The sequence below is a fragment of the Marmota flaviventris genome, chromosome 17 (assembly GCF_047511675.1).
Source record: "Marmota flaviventris isolate mMarFla1 chromosome 17, mMarFla1.hap1, whole genome shotgun sequence".
NCBI classification, from domain to species: Eukaryota; Metazoa; Chordata; class Mammalia; order Rodentia; family Sciuridae; genus Marmota; species Marmota flaviventris.
In genome coordinates, this window is record NC_092514.1 from 68,079,261 (window position 1) to 68,093,536 (window position 14,276).

General features: G+C 38.8%; 1 protein-coding gene across 7 annotated transcripts in view; it reads right to left on the reverse strand.

Moving 5' to 3' along the window:
- Positions 1–13,218, reverse strand: part of Abca5 (ATP binding cassette subfamily A member 5) — an 80,186-nt gene extending 66,968 nt beyond the window's left edge. For 2 of the 7 annotated variants that reach the window (XR_011704957.1, XR_011704956.1), the window contains exons 1-4: positions 13,097–13,218; positions 7,372–7,444; positions 2,072–2,188; positions 271–475 (exon numbers count right to left, since the gene is read on the reverse strand). Coding sequence is in view for 4 of the 7 variants with exons in the window: in XM_071603290.1 (XP_071459391.1) it covers positions 271–475; positions 2,072–2,173 (307 nt within the window). In the remaining 3 variants the exon portion in view is untranslated. Of the gene's footprint in view, positions 1–270; positions 476–2,071; positions 2,189–2,501; positions 2,536–7,371; positions 7,445–13,055 lie in introns of those variants that run through there. The other 5 variants (XM_071603290.1, XM_071603291.1, XM_071603288.1 and 2 more) reach the window with 5 other exon arrangements.
- Between the last annotated feature and the right edge of the window lie 1,058 nt (positions 13,219–14,276).

A 14,276-nucleotide genomic window follows, 5' to 3' on the forward strand; every position in this document is an offset into this window, starting at 1 on the left:
AAAGTAAAATATTACTTCTAATCTTTTATGTTATACAAATATTCTTAAATTATTTTACAAATGCTAAGAATTCAATTTAAAATATGAAAATACATAAAATACATATCACCAATAATGTTTCACAAGAAACATAAGGCAGTAGAATTATTTTTGTAACAATATACTTGTTGGAAGAATACATCTCTAAGAGTTTAAAGAATGCTAGTAAAGCAAGCCAATAAATATTGAATCCACTTTATGTCATAGAATACATATATAAGATCACAATACCATCAGGAAGGTGGTCAGTAGACACTCTCTGCATGATGTTGCTTGTAATATTAGTCACTGGAGTATATCCAAGAATTAGATTAGAAAGGATAGATTTATCCATAGGATTAAGTTCTATATCAGGCACTTCTTCATATTTCTTATTGGGATGCATCATGCTTATTAATATTAACCAAAATAAAAAAAATAATGGAAAAAGTATTTCCTATAATAAAAGAAACAAAGCATTATAAAATATAACACTGGCAGCAAAAAACTTCAAGATCTGTATGCACATAATATAAACAAGAAAAAACATGAAGAATTTGGTAATCCCTTCTTCTGTACAAAAAGTAAAAGCAGTTCTATACCAAAAGAATTACTATATTGAACATCTCAACAAATCCAGTAGACATAGTAGGTGATTTTTCTTTTACATTCAGTTTTGCTGAAATATTTTAAAACTCAAGTCACATAATAAATTAAAGTGATACAAATGCAATATTTAACTATCTTAGGTCACTGATATAAAATATAATAAATTATTTACTCATAATTTTAAGCACTTACCAAACATCCCTATAAGAATCACCACAAAAATGTCTTTGATTCTGAATTACAAATCATACTTTAATAAAGCCTAAATTTATACTACTAAAATTATACTCAAATTTTATGGTCAGCTTTAACAGGCATGAACTATTATTTCACCTTTCTGTTTAATTGTTCTTCTAGTTTCAGAAGAAGACATTTCCACCCTTTCAAATTATTACTAAATGGTTAGCTAGAGTTCTTTCTTTCTTTTAGCAAAAGTAATGCATGCTGCAGTACAAAGCTGTGACATAATTTTAGTATGTTAGGGCAATTCAATCTAGAGTGTATAAAATGCAAGGGTGTGGAGAATAATATTGTGGAATAATGTTCTGCAAAGTTATCTGTGAAAAAGTAGTTTGTGAATGTTGAGAAATGCACTGAAGTTCAAAATTAAGGACTGATGTTAGAAATTAAATTTAATAATAATGTTTCATATTTAGGAGCACTAGGTAATTCAGTTTTTCTTTTATGGCTTTTACTTTACAAGCAAATGCAGACAGCAAAAAGAAATTATAATAAAAATGTATCCAGCAAAATTATCTCTTAAAAATGGCAAATATCAAAACAAAATAAACTACTGTTGAGAGCCACAGCCGAAGGGGCCCCAGCAAACTTCCAGGCCAGCAAACTTCCAGCTGCCCGCTCATGATTGGCTCACAGCGGCCCCAGCAACATCTAGCTGATTGGCTCCTCTGCGGTGATGCTCATTGGGCTGTTTCCCTGCCCTTTCAGACCACGGAGCTGCTCATTGGGGGACTTTTTTGGCTCCGCCCACGTGACCCAGCCAATCAGCCTCAAGAGCAGGAGGATTGTGGGAGGTGGGGAGAGGCTTGTGTGGGAGAGAGAGGCTTGTGGGAAGCCGGTGGTGGCAGTTGGGGCTCTGAGGATTTTTCCTGAGAGGCTGTTTTGTTTGGCGTGTGTGGTTCTAAAAATAAAGTTAGTTTCTTTTGACAAGTGGCTCCTGATTGTGCCCAGCCAGACTGCGCATTTGGTGGCTCCCACGGGGAGCGACTGAGGGTAAGTGAAACTGCTGGCCCCTGAGGGCAGGGTGAGAGGATGGGTAGCCATTTTAAGATTCCTCTTTTATTTTGCTTCACTTTTGTTTTAAGTTGCCTGTCCCTGGAGATGAGTGAGAGGGAAGAAAAACCGCTCACATCTGAGGAAAAACTATTTATGTCTGAGGAACAGATAGGGATAACAAGGCATAAGAAAGAGTATTTTAACTTACCTGAACACTACTTTTTTTAGTCCTGCATTTAATTAGATAATTCTTCAATAGAAGTGTTCTGGTCTGTCTCCAAACTCCCACCTCCCTAATTGCAGTGGCCATGTTTTCTGGTCAAGCCTATTAATAGAGAAAACAAATAAGCAAGCAAACCTTGGAACCACACAGTAAAGCATAAGTCTTTTTTTATTTTTATTTTTTTTATATTGCTGGGGATTGAACCCAGGGCCTTGTGCATATAAGTCATTTTTAATGGCAAAAACAGGTGATTTCAGTCCCAAGTAAAATGAAGTTAAGCATATTTTAAGCTGTCCCTCCTACCTGGAAAGAATACATGAAGCAGCAATTTGAGGATGGTCAAAAGTAAACAGTAAGTAGCACCAGGAATGACCAGAAATTGAAATTCCACCAAACAAACCAGCAGGGAGCTTACCACTTTTTCTCCTTGTAATCCTCCAAAATGAACACTGAAGTGAGCACCATGCCACAGAGCAAGTTCCAGAAGGAGAAATGGGAAAATTTAGTCTTAATGATAAAAGAAAAAGCAGAAATACCAAGTTTTTTTTTGTTGTTGTTGTTCTTTTCTGCCTTTGCCTATGTCCCATCCCCAAGTAATACCATGGTAGCAGTGCCAGAATGCACTAATGAAAGCTAATGAGCCAAAACTCTGAGGCAGTGGAACCTTCATCTCCATGTGCAGCTATGGTTCCCAGAGAGCTGGGGCAATTCCCATTCTTTTCTTCTCTACCTCTTGTCACTAAGCCCTGGATGTAGTAGTTATAGTTGCAGAAGTGTGTGGCACAATGAGACTTTCTGTGTGGAGAATGCAAAGAGAAGCTATGGGAAAAAAAGTAGCAGAGAGGTCAAATAAAAGAAAAGCTGAAGAAAGCACCCAAAAAAGTTGTTTTTTACATTAACTCCCAAGCTGGGCATACATGGTTCTCATCCTATGTGCGTTAACAAAGACTAAAGGAACTGAACTGACAAAGACCAGTCACTGGGAGGCACACACAGGACAGATCCAAACCACACTGCAAACGTTTTATAAACTAAACTGAAATAACCATCACCGTTCAAAGACTATGAGTGGAGACTTACTACCTGAACCTAACTGGGTTGACAGCTACTAAAATAAAAGATCAACATTCCCCATAGTGAGATGGTCAAGGATCTCTACCCCTTGGGAGATGAAGGGAAAAAAAAAAGGGGGGACTCCTTAAAATTAAGGAAATCAAATCTCTCAGGGCCAACCTAGTCTCAGTCTTACAGGGTTAACAGACACATCAGAAAACTAGGAATTAAAAATGTAGGCCATCTTCAAGGCCATTGAATTAAGATAAAACCGGGAGTCTGGGGTTGGGAAGTCAGGAGGTCAGTTCAGTCTTCTGAGACTATGTGGTCAGCAGAAATACCAAGAAGCCAGAGCTGACAAGGTCACTAAAATCAAAAGCACTGGGACAAGACAATGGTGTGTCTGCCCTATTCTGAAAATAATATTAGGGACTTTCCCAGGTGCACCTCCAGGTGGTAAGGGGCACATGCAAGCATAAAATAAAGTAACCCAGTTACTTTTGCTCTATTATCATAGTAAAAAGTACACCCCAGACTGGGGTTGTGGCTCAGTGGTAAGCACTTGCCTAGTGCATATGAGGCACCTGGGTTCAATTCTCAGCATCACATAAATAAACAAACAAACAAAAAAAATCACACCCAAGATAGAGACTTAAGATGGTAGATATGTGTCACATGAAGAAGCATGATGAAGAAGAGCATAAGTGCAATCACCTCTATATGTGATGACACAGAGACCAGGACCCTGTCTACTACATAGATGCCGTAAAAGCTGTATACATTTGTCCACTAAATTAGCCTGGGATTTATCCTGTGTCATCTCCTTTGTGCTGAGCATAAGAATAGAATCTCAAAAGAAGAAATACAAATAGCCAAAAAATACATGAAAAAATGTTCAACATCTCTAGCAATCAGGGAGATGCAAATCAAATCTACAGTGAGATTTCATCTTACCATAGTCAGAATGGTAATCATCAAGAATAAAAATAATGGTAATTACAGGTGAAAATATGGGTAAAAGGGTCATATATTGTTGGTTGGACTAAAAATTGGTACAATCACTTTGGAAAGCAGTTTAGAGATTCCTCAAAAGACTAGAAATAGAACTACCATATGACCCAGCTAGCCCACTCCTTGGTATTTATCCTAAAGAACTAAAATCAGCATACCAACCAGCAGTACAATCCACAAAATTCAAGAACCAGCCTAGGTAACTGTCATTAGACAAATGGATAAAGAAATTATATATATATATATATATATATATATATATATATATATATATACACACACACAGTGAATTACACTCAGTCATAAAGAAGAATGAAATTGTCATTTTCTTATAAACAGATGGAACTGAAGAAAGCCAGGATCAAAAAGTCAAGGGTCAAAGTTTTCTCTCATATATGGAAGTTAGGAAAAAAAGGGGGAGACCCAAAACGAGAAGGGAGGTCAAGAGGTAGAAAGATAGGAAGGGAGGAAAAGGGGAATAAATGGGGAATCATGTTGACCAAATTATATTATATGTATGTATAAATGTATCACAATGTGTGGGAATTTTATATATAACTAAAATGCACCAATTTAAAAAATGAATAAACAGACAACCAATAGAGCAAAGGAAAGGGACCAAGGGAAAGGAGGAGAGGAGGCAATGAGGACGTACAAGACTGAAATAGAGCACCGTATAAATTCAGATTGAACCCCACTTTTATGTATAATTCACTAATAAAACTATAATACACTAATAAAAACAGAAAAAAAAATGAATAAAGAGCCTTGTTCCTGTCCCAGGTGCGCCTTTTTCTGATTTTTCTGATGGACAACATAAGAACACACCCTGCCAACTGCAACAGGATTAAACAAAGCCCACAGTTCAAACAAATCAAAATTTCTTGGCAAATGATGTATGTATATAAGAACAACTATAAGAAAAATAACAGGTGCCAATGTCAAAATGATGCAGATTTGGAAATTATCTAGTAAAAACTTTAAGTAACTAACAAGTGCTTTGGTAAGAAATGGTAAACACTCTTGAAAAAAACCGAATAGAAAATCTCAAGAAAGAAATGGAAGCAAACCAAAAGCAAAACCAAATGGAAATTTCAGAACAGAAAAACACAGTAAAAAATAAATAATACTCATGAAGTGGGTTCAAAAACAGAATGGAGGTTAAAAAAAAATAGTGAACTTAAAAACTGATCAATAAAGAACTCCCACTTTGAAGTTGGATGCCATGACACACATCGCAGCTACCCAGGAGGGTGAGGAAGGACAAGCTGAAGGCCAGCCTGGGTAACCCTGTCTCAAAATAAAATTAAATTAAATAAAAAGAAGAGCTGGAGATATAGTTAAGTGTTATACCACTTGCCTAGCAAGCAAGTTCAATTCCCAGTTCCAGAGAGAGAGAGATAGAAGGAAGGAAGGGTATAGGGAGACAGGAAAAGCAAAGGAGGGGAGGGGTCTGAGAGAAGGGAAGACCCAATCTGAACATCAAAGAGAAAATAAGATTTTTTTTAATATTTATTTTTTAGCTTTTAGGTGGACACAATATCTTTATTTTACATTTATATGGTGATGAGGATCAAACCCAGTGCCTTGTGCATGCTAGGCAAGCACTCTACCACTGAGCCACAACCCCAGCCCCAGAAAATAAGATTTTTAAAAAATTAACATAGTTCTTTGAATAAAGAACTATGAAACAATAACAAGAAAATCTAAATTTCATATAAGCATAGTTACAGAAGAAAATGGTAATGCTAAAAACAGAAATAAAGAATTAATCTGAAAATGTCCCAAATTTGGCAAGAGATATCAAACTGCAGGTTTCAAGGTGCTTGGTGAATCCCAAAAAGGTCAACTGAAGAAAATCCATGCATATACACATTACAATCAAACTGCTCAAAATTAAAGACAATGAAAATTCTTGAGAGCAGTCAGAGAATGATGTAGCCTACCTATAAGAGAATAATGATCTAATGAGAGTAGATTTCCTATAAGAAATTACAGAAAACTGAAATACTCATACACTCATACAGCTTGGCAGTTCCTTGAAAAGTTGTATGAGCCTCAAGTTCAGTCCTAGGTATACATTCCAAAGAACTCAAAATAGGAATTCAAAGGAGTATATGTTCACACATGTTCATAGCAGCATCACACATAGTAGCAAAAAGGTAGAAATGGTCCAAATACCTATCGACAGATAAATGGATAAATTGTGACATATAAGCTGGGCATGGTAGCACATGTATATACTCCCAGCAGCTTGGGAGGCTGAGGCAGGAGAATGACAATTTGGAGGCTAACCTCAGCAACTTAGCAAGGCCTTAAGCAACTTAGAGAGACCCTACCTCAAAATGAAAAATAGAAAGGACTAGGGATGTGGTTCAGTGTTAGAGCCCCTGGGTTCAATCCCCAGTACCAAAAATTAAAAATTTGTGAGAAATATACATAATTAAATATTATTCAGTCACCAAGGAATTAAGTACTGATATATGCAATCATGTAGATGAACCTCCAAAATATTATGTTAAGTCAAAAGGTCAGACAAAAATATCAAATATTATACAATTTCCATTTATGTGAAATTTCTAGAATAGAAAAATCCATAGAATAGAAAAATCCATGGTGGTTGCCGGAAACTAGGGAAGAAGAGAATGGGAAAAAAACTGCTTAATTGGTGAGGGGTTTTACTTTGGTGCGGTATAAATAAATTTCACCTCAAAAAATTATTTTTAAAAAACAAAACTTTAGGGGCTGGGGTTGTGGCTCAGCAGTAGAGCGCTCATCTAGTATGTGTAAGGCCCTGGGTTTGATCCTCAGCACCACATAAAAATATATAAAATAAAGGTATTGTGTCCAACTACAACTAAAAAATAAATATTTTTTTAAAAAAACTTTATGATCTAAATCACTATCCTATCCAAAGTCCTATCCTTCTTCTAGTGTATGTTTACCCTGTCTGAAGGCCTTTGGAACTCTTTCTGCCCATGGAACTCTTTTGGAGATATCTCAATTCTTCAAAGTGGTTTCATCATAGGTTGACTCAAAAGAGAAGTGGCCAGAGTCTTAACTACAATCTCCATGGTCCCTATTCTAATTTGCCCACTCTAGTAACCCAGCATCTCTGCATACCAAGAGGTGTTGAAAGGGCACCTTGGGGGAAATATAAAAAAGTCCTGTAAAACCTTCTTCCACAGCAATTAGTACTGCCTTGTTTTATATTAACCTACCTAATGGATGCCGATGATATGATTCCTCTCCAAAACAAGGACAATCTGTTCCAATTTTGTAGGCTGTCTCTACCTAGACAAAAAAGCAAGCAACTTTTTAGAGTTTTTCTTCTCTAAAAAAGTAAATATATGCAATTAAAGTTGGCTTATTTATATGCCCAGAAGACTAGAAAGATATTTTTTAAGTTAACAATGGAATTATAGAAAACTTTTGCTTTATTTATGCTTTTTTCTATTTTTTTCAGTATGTACCCTGTAATAAAAATGTGATTAAAGAATTCAACATATTATAAAATACTAAATGAGGAAATTAAAAACAACAAAACAAAGGCAGTTAAGAGTGGACTGATAACGATCTCTAGGCCAAAAAAAGAGAGAAAAGAAGGAAGAAAAACCACAAACATGATTTGCTACAATACAAACACAGAAACACTAACCAATGCAGCATGAACATTCTAGAGTTGACTGTCAAAACATATTGATTTAGTAGATACTACTGAATTATTAATTCAAATTGAATGCTAAATGCTTAAATTTTCATGTTTAGGTAATAGATCCCTCATAGAATAGCTGATGGAGTCATAATATTTTTACTTCCTTGAGAACTGTTCTCTGAACTTGAGGTTGAGTTGCCAATGGCCTTGTCTGAAGCTCATGAATCTGAAGTAGGTTCACAAGAGCCTTTTAAAACAGAACTAAATTTGACTCCCCACACACCGGACCCACTCACTACTACCTCCTCTACTTCTACCACTACTCTTGATCTACAATGGTCAGAGTTTCCCCAGCAGTATGGAAAATGAAGAGAACACTGAGGTAAACATACATTGCGTCATTAAAACTTTCTCCTGATGGGCAATACTACGCTCAAAACTTGATTTTTATTCCTTGAGATATATGAAATGTCCCATTTTCTCCCCAGTATATTTGCATTTTCACTAAGCCTCTATAATCAAATTATACTTCTTGCAACCAAAAGCATTTTAACCAATATAAAAGGCACCAAAATCAATAAACGCAGAAACTAATGGTAATGTTTGAAGTGGTACAGTATAGTGGTTAAGAATGTGACTGCTGGCTAGGCCAAGTGGTGATCCAGGAGGCTAAGGCAGGAAGATTGAAAATATGAGGCCAGCCTCAGCAATTTAGTGAGACCCTTTCTCAAAATGAGAAAATCTGAAAAATGGGCTGAGGGTGTAGCTGAGAGATAGAGCACCCTGGATTCCATTCCAGTACTGAAAAGAAAAAGAAAGGAGAGAGAGAGAGAGAGAGAGAGAGAGAGAGAGAGAGAGAGAGAGAGAAGAAGAAGAAGAGGAGGAGGAGGAGGAGGAGGAGGAGGAGGAGGAGGAGGAGGAGGAGGAGGAGGAGGAGGAGAAGAAGAAGAAGAAGAAGAAGAAGAAGAAGAAGAAGAAGAAGAAGAAGAAGAAAATAACTTCTAGAGCCAAAATGACTAAATATGAATCCTGCCTTTGCCACTTCTAGCTGTGAGACCCTGGACAAGTTATTTAACTTTTTTTGTGCCTCAGTTTTGTCATCTGTAAAATAGAGTAATAACAATGCCCACTTCTCTGGGTTGTTAAAATGACTAAAAGAACTAACACATATAAACCCCAAAATGGTACCTGGAAGATGGCAAGTAATTATACATATTGATCACTACTATACCTAAAAACAGAATAACTAATATCTACAAAGGAATAATAGAGAGTATCATATTCATGAAAAAAAGAGTAATGCAATCAAGGAAAAATTAAAGAATGGAAAATGAAATAACAAAAGAAAGTTCAAAATACATAGTCTTGATTTTTAAAAATCTATAAAATAGTCCCATCATTAGTTCTGGCCCATTCAAAGCAATGTTTTTTCTTAAAAATCTTCCCTCTTAAAAAAAATCAGTCACTTGTCTAATGTTACCATATCTCTGTAAAATATTTCTAATTAATAAAACAAATAACAACACAGCACTGAGAAGGCACTAAAAATTTGTAGAATAAACAATCCCATTGTTATATAGCAAGTAAGATAGCCTTTAAATTTTAATTAATTTTTACATGTACAGACCCAATTTAAAAACTGTGAGGAATGAATTAAGATTACAGCCTGTAAAATAAAGAAACTGAGTCATCCTGCTGTTCAGATTCATCCTGGTAAGAGATGTGATCAATCACCTTCTTAGCATCCTTGATAGATTTTCAGAAAGGCTCTTAGCTCAAAATATGTTCTCTAACTTCAAAAGATGACTGTTTGAGGTCACTTCTGGTCCACCCAAGCAGAGCTAATTACCATTCCTTTGTTCTACCTCTACACAGAATACATATAATTGCAGTTACTATACTGTATCCCCTGTATTCACTTACATGTCTTAATCTTGAACTTATCCATGAGCTCCCTAATGAAAAAGACTGTCTTGGTTGTATTTGCTTCTCTACCACCAATAGTAATATTATAGCCAATATTTTCTCACTGCAAATTACTTTATCAAGACTTCCTCAGAGTCCTTACAGCTCAAGGGCCTACAAATTAAGATGGAGGAGGACGCAAGGGCTAAACCCAGCCCATAAGCTGGTTTGTACAACCCATGAGTTAACAGCGTTTCTACATTTTTAAATAGTAGGGAAAAATTCAAAGAAATCTGGATTTACCTTGTGACAGGTAAACATTATATGAAATTCAAATTTCAGTATCTATAAATATAACCTTATTGGAATACAATCATGATCCTTAATTTATATACTGTGGTTGCTTCTGTTACAAGAGCAGAGGTAAATTACTGAGACAGACACAATACGGTCTGCAAAAGCTAAAATTTTTACTATCTGATTCTTTTTTTTTTAAGAGAGAGAGAGAGAAAGAGAGAGAGAGAGAATTTTAAAATATTTTTTATTGTTTAATTTTCGGCGGACACAACATCTTTATTTTTTGTATGTGGTGCTAAGGATCGAACCCAGCGCCGCGCGCATGCCAGGCAAGTGCACTATCACTTGAGCCACATCCCCAGCCCCTACTATCTGATTCTTACCAGAAAAAGTTTGCTACTTCCTATCATAGTTTAAAGAAGGCAGAAGGAGAAGAAAGGAGAAAAGCGTCATGCTCATTTAACATTTAATAAGAGACTTATACATTGAAAGTTTTAGGACAAAAACAGGGAGACATTTGTCATGACTTTGCTAGATAGATAATATTTAGAATTGATTGTAGAATAAACAATCCCATTGTTACATAGCAGGAAGATAACCTTTAAAATTTTATTTTTACATGTACAGACCCAATTTTAAAAACTGTGAGGAATGAATTAAAATTATAGCCTATAAAATAAAGAAACTGAGTCATCCTGATGTTCAGATTCATCCTGGTAAGAGATGTGATCAATCACCTTCTTAGCATCCTTGATAGATTTTCAGAAAGTTTTATTCTATCTTTGCAGGATAGATAATATTTAGAAAAAAACTGAAGCAGAATTTCCAGGCAGAGAAAAAGCCGTGGAAAAGCTAGATTTCCCAAAGGGATTGACTTATGTAAAGAAGAGAGATACCTGCAATATGGCAGAGGCATAAGGCAAAATGAAATGGGGCAAATGGAACTGGTATATGCCCTTGATGACACTGGGAAGACAGACACTGGAAATGGATTGTAATTGGGTATGCAAAATGAGACGCCTTTATTTTGTGCACCCACAGCCAGCACCCTCTATTTCCTCTGTTGCACTTTTACACTTAAGGGTAATTGTTTTAATTTCCTAGAAATCATATTTCACTCATCCATTCACAAGCCCAATCTTCAAACCTCCTAAACTTCTATTGGTTGCATCATTCCCAGATTATAACTTTGATTTTTACTACATTGAGAAAACAGAAGCAATCAAAAGAAATTTCCCAAATCTCTCACTATTCTTTCTATCCACTTAACCTACATCTGTGCCTGAAGGAATATTGTATATTTTAACAATGTGCCATCTCAGCCTAAATTGAAGACTGTTTTCATTAGAACTCTGAACCACAAAAGCTTAAATGCAATCTGGTATTAGCTACTTTTGAATTAAGATTTATTTATTGGAAGGAGAGGTTAAGAAGCTATCTGCCACATGACTTTAGAGAAATTCCTACCCAGTTGCATTACTGGCTTCTCAATTTATAAAATAAGCCCTTTAACTTAACAGGCCTGCTACATTACTGGCTTCTCAGTTTACAAAATAAGTCCTTGAACTTAACAGGAGATACATTATAAATGCTTTCTTCTCTAATGTTTGAAAATTTATGAAGGTAGTGTGAAAATAAAACAAAAACTAATTGTTGATAAAATTTATCGTGAATTTTATAAGTGTTCCTTGTTGAAGGAATTAACTTTCAATAGCATTCATATGACAAGTCATCTCATAACTTTTCTTATATATAATAAATTCCTAAAAGCTTGTGCTTAAAACTATTTTTAATCCAATTAACTCACCCACTCATAAAGATTATGATTTAGTAGAATATTATGAAACTCTTTTATATAATCACTCTCTCAAACTCAAGGATGGAGATTATAAATTGTATTTATCTTGGTATTCTTGACACAAAGAATAGTACATGGAATATAAACGACACTCACAAGTTTGTAACTTATTAATTAATAAGTTTGGTCTTATCTTGAATGCAAAATTTCCCTGTATTAAACCCCCTTTGAAGTTTTACTCCTTCAACAGCACAGGCACTTACACAGCAAACATTCAAGGATCAATGTCTCTTTAAGTCTGATTTTAACGCAAATACGCCCAAAGTCCTAGCTGCACTAATAATGTTCTCTCCTATGGAATCTTCCCTAACAATATATAAGATCGATCTCTGGACAGACATGAAATACAGTAAATAAAGCACCAGAATTAAGAGTCAGACATCCCTAAACTGATCGGAGCTGAGGCTCTACCTTTTTTTACTAGCTGGGAACTCCCACCTCTGCAAATCTGGTCTAGACACCTCCAACCTCACAGAAGACCCAAGGAGGTGTACCTGAGCCTGGCTGGGAGCTGGCGTCCGACAAATACTCTTCTCCCCTTAGAAATTCCTCAACTACAAGTTCACGCGGATATGTTTGATTTTTGCAGACTTGTTTTTCAAAACGCGAGTTCAAGCCTCGAGCCCGGGGGAAGCCGTGCCCGCGCCGCCGAGCGTCTCGCCAGCCCGACGCCCGCAGCCCTCCCGGCTCCGCGGCCACCGAGACGTGTCCGCGCCAGGCGCCGCTCTTGGTGTCTCGGGGGTCAGGGTGCTCACCTCACCCGGTGCAGGAGAGAGAACTCGGCATTTTCTCACCCCAATTCCCTTCAACACACTTGACTCCTGCCCCCCAAGGAAAGCGAGTGCTGGCCATCCAGCTCCTGCGAGGGAGACTGACTTCGACATTTTTCCTTCTCCCTAAAGACGGATTGATGATGGAGATGGCCCACATCACGGCGTCGCGGTGATACCGGGACCCGACCCGGTCCCCAGTGTCCCCGGGAGCGCCCGGGACGTCCACACGCCCGCATCCCGGGGGCTCCGCGGCACCCACTACGCAGGCAAGCAGCGCTCGCTCGGACGTGCTGGGGGTCTGCGGCGTCCCTCCGCTCGCCGCTCCTGCCCGCACCCACTCCGCAGACCCCGAGTCCAGCCCTCACGCCACTGACCCTCCGCCGCTGCGCCCCCCGCTCCACCTCCGGCCTCTCTCACCGACAGGCCTACAGCGCCCGGGCCTTCGGCCGGCTCCTCACCTCAGGGCCGCAGCCGCAGATCCGACAGGCCCCGACACGCTCAGTCTGTGGAGACCGCGGGAGTGACGGAGCTCGGAAATGTGTGTGAGGGCGCGGCCACGGCTGCGAGAGCGCGCCCCCGCCGCTCGGTCCCGCGCGCCCCCGTGGGTCCCTAGTGGTGTCCAAGCCACGCCCCGCCTTCTGCAGAGCGCACCTGAGGGCGGGCTTCAGAGAGGACGAGGCGGGGCCGACGCGCGCGCTCCCGGCGCACGCAGGGCACCTGGGGGCGGAGCCCCGAGGGGCGGGACAAGCGGGGCGCGCCGCCGACGACAGTGCACGCGCCTGTCCGCAGGTGCCGGATCCCCGCGAGCCCTGCCACCTGATTAGCCCTCGGGCTCTCGGCGCCTTTGCGGACCTCTAGCTGCCAGATATTGGCAAAAACTACGCGCTCCCAGTCGGGGCTCGGGTTTGAGTAGCAGCCCTGCGGCCTCCTAGCGGGTGACCTTGAACCCCCGCCCTCACATCCTCCTCCCTGGCCACTTCTAGTTTAGCGATCCTTTCTTACCCGTGACCTCTTCTCCCGGGACCGTGCTTTTGAGTCCCTGTGAAGTCCCTACTGCCTCCCGCCCGCGTCCTCATTTCCATAATTCCTGCCTCAGCACCAGGAGCTAAGTAGCACATCCAAAGGTTGAGGTTGCTTTTAGAACCTGAAGTGCCCTCATCCATGTCTGGGAATGCTGCGGATTTTGGTTTTCCCAAAGGGCACGAATATGGCATCTGTCGGAGACTGCATACCACGCTTATTTTTGCTAAAAAAAAAAAAAAAAGGCAGTTTGGTGATTGGAGTTTCATTACCTAAAGTGGCCTAAATGGTGGTCAAAAGGTTGTTTGTTTTTTGTTTGTTTGTTTGTTTTCCGGAGGGAAAGGAAAGTTTAGAACACCAGCATTTCTTGTCCATAATTCCTTGTAGTTATTTTTGAAGACTTCAAATGCTGTGAATCTGTGTACATTGTACGCGTTATCTTGTTTTTTCTACTTCTTAAGTCTAAACCGTGTCTCTTCAACATTCATTCTGCTTTCTAAGTTTAAAAAAAAAAAAATCGAGGAGTCAAGATTATTTTACTTATCTTGCCCAATATGTACTAAAAGAAAATTCAGAGAGGCTCAACAAGACACATGATGATATACTTTGTCAAAATGC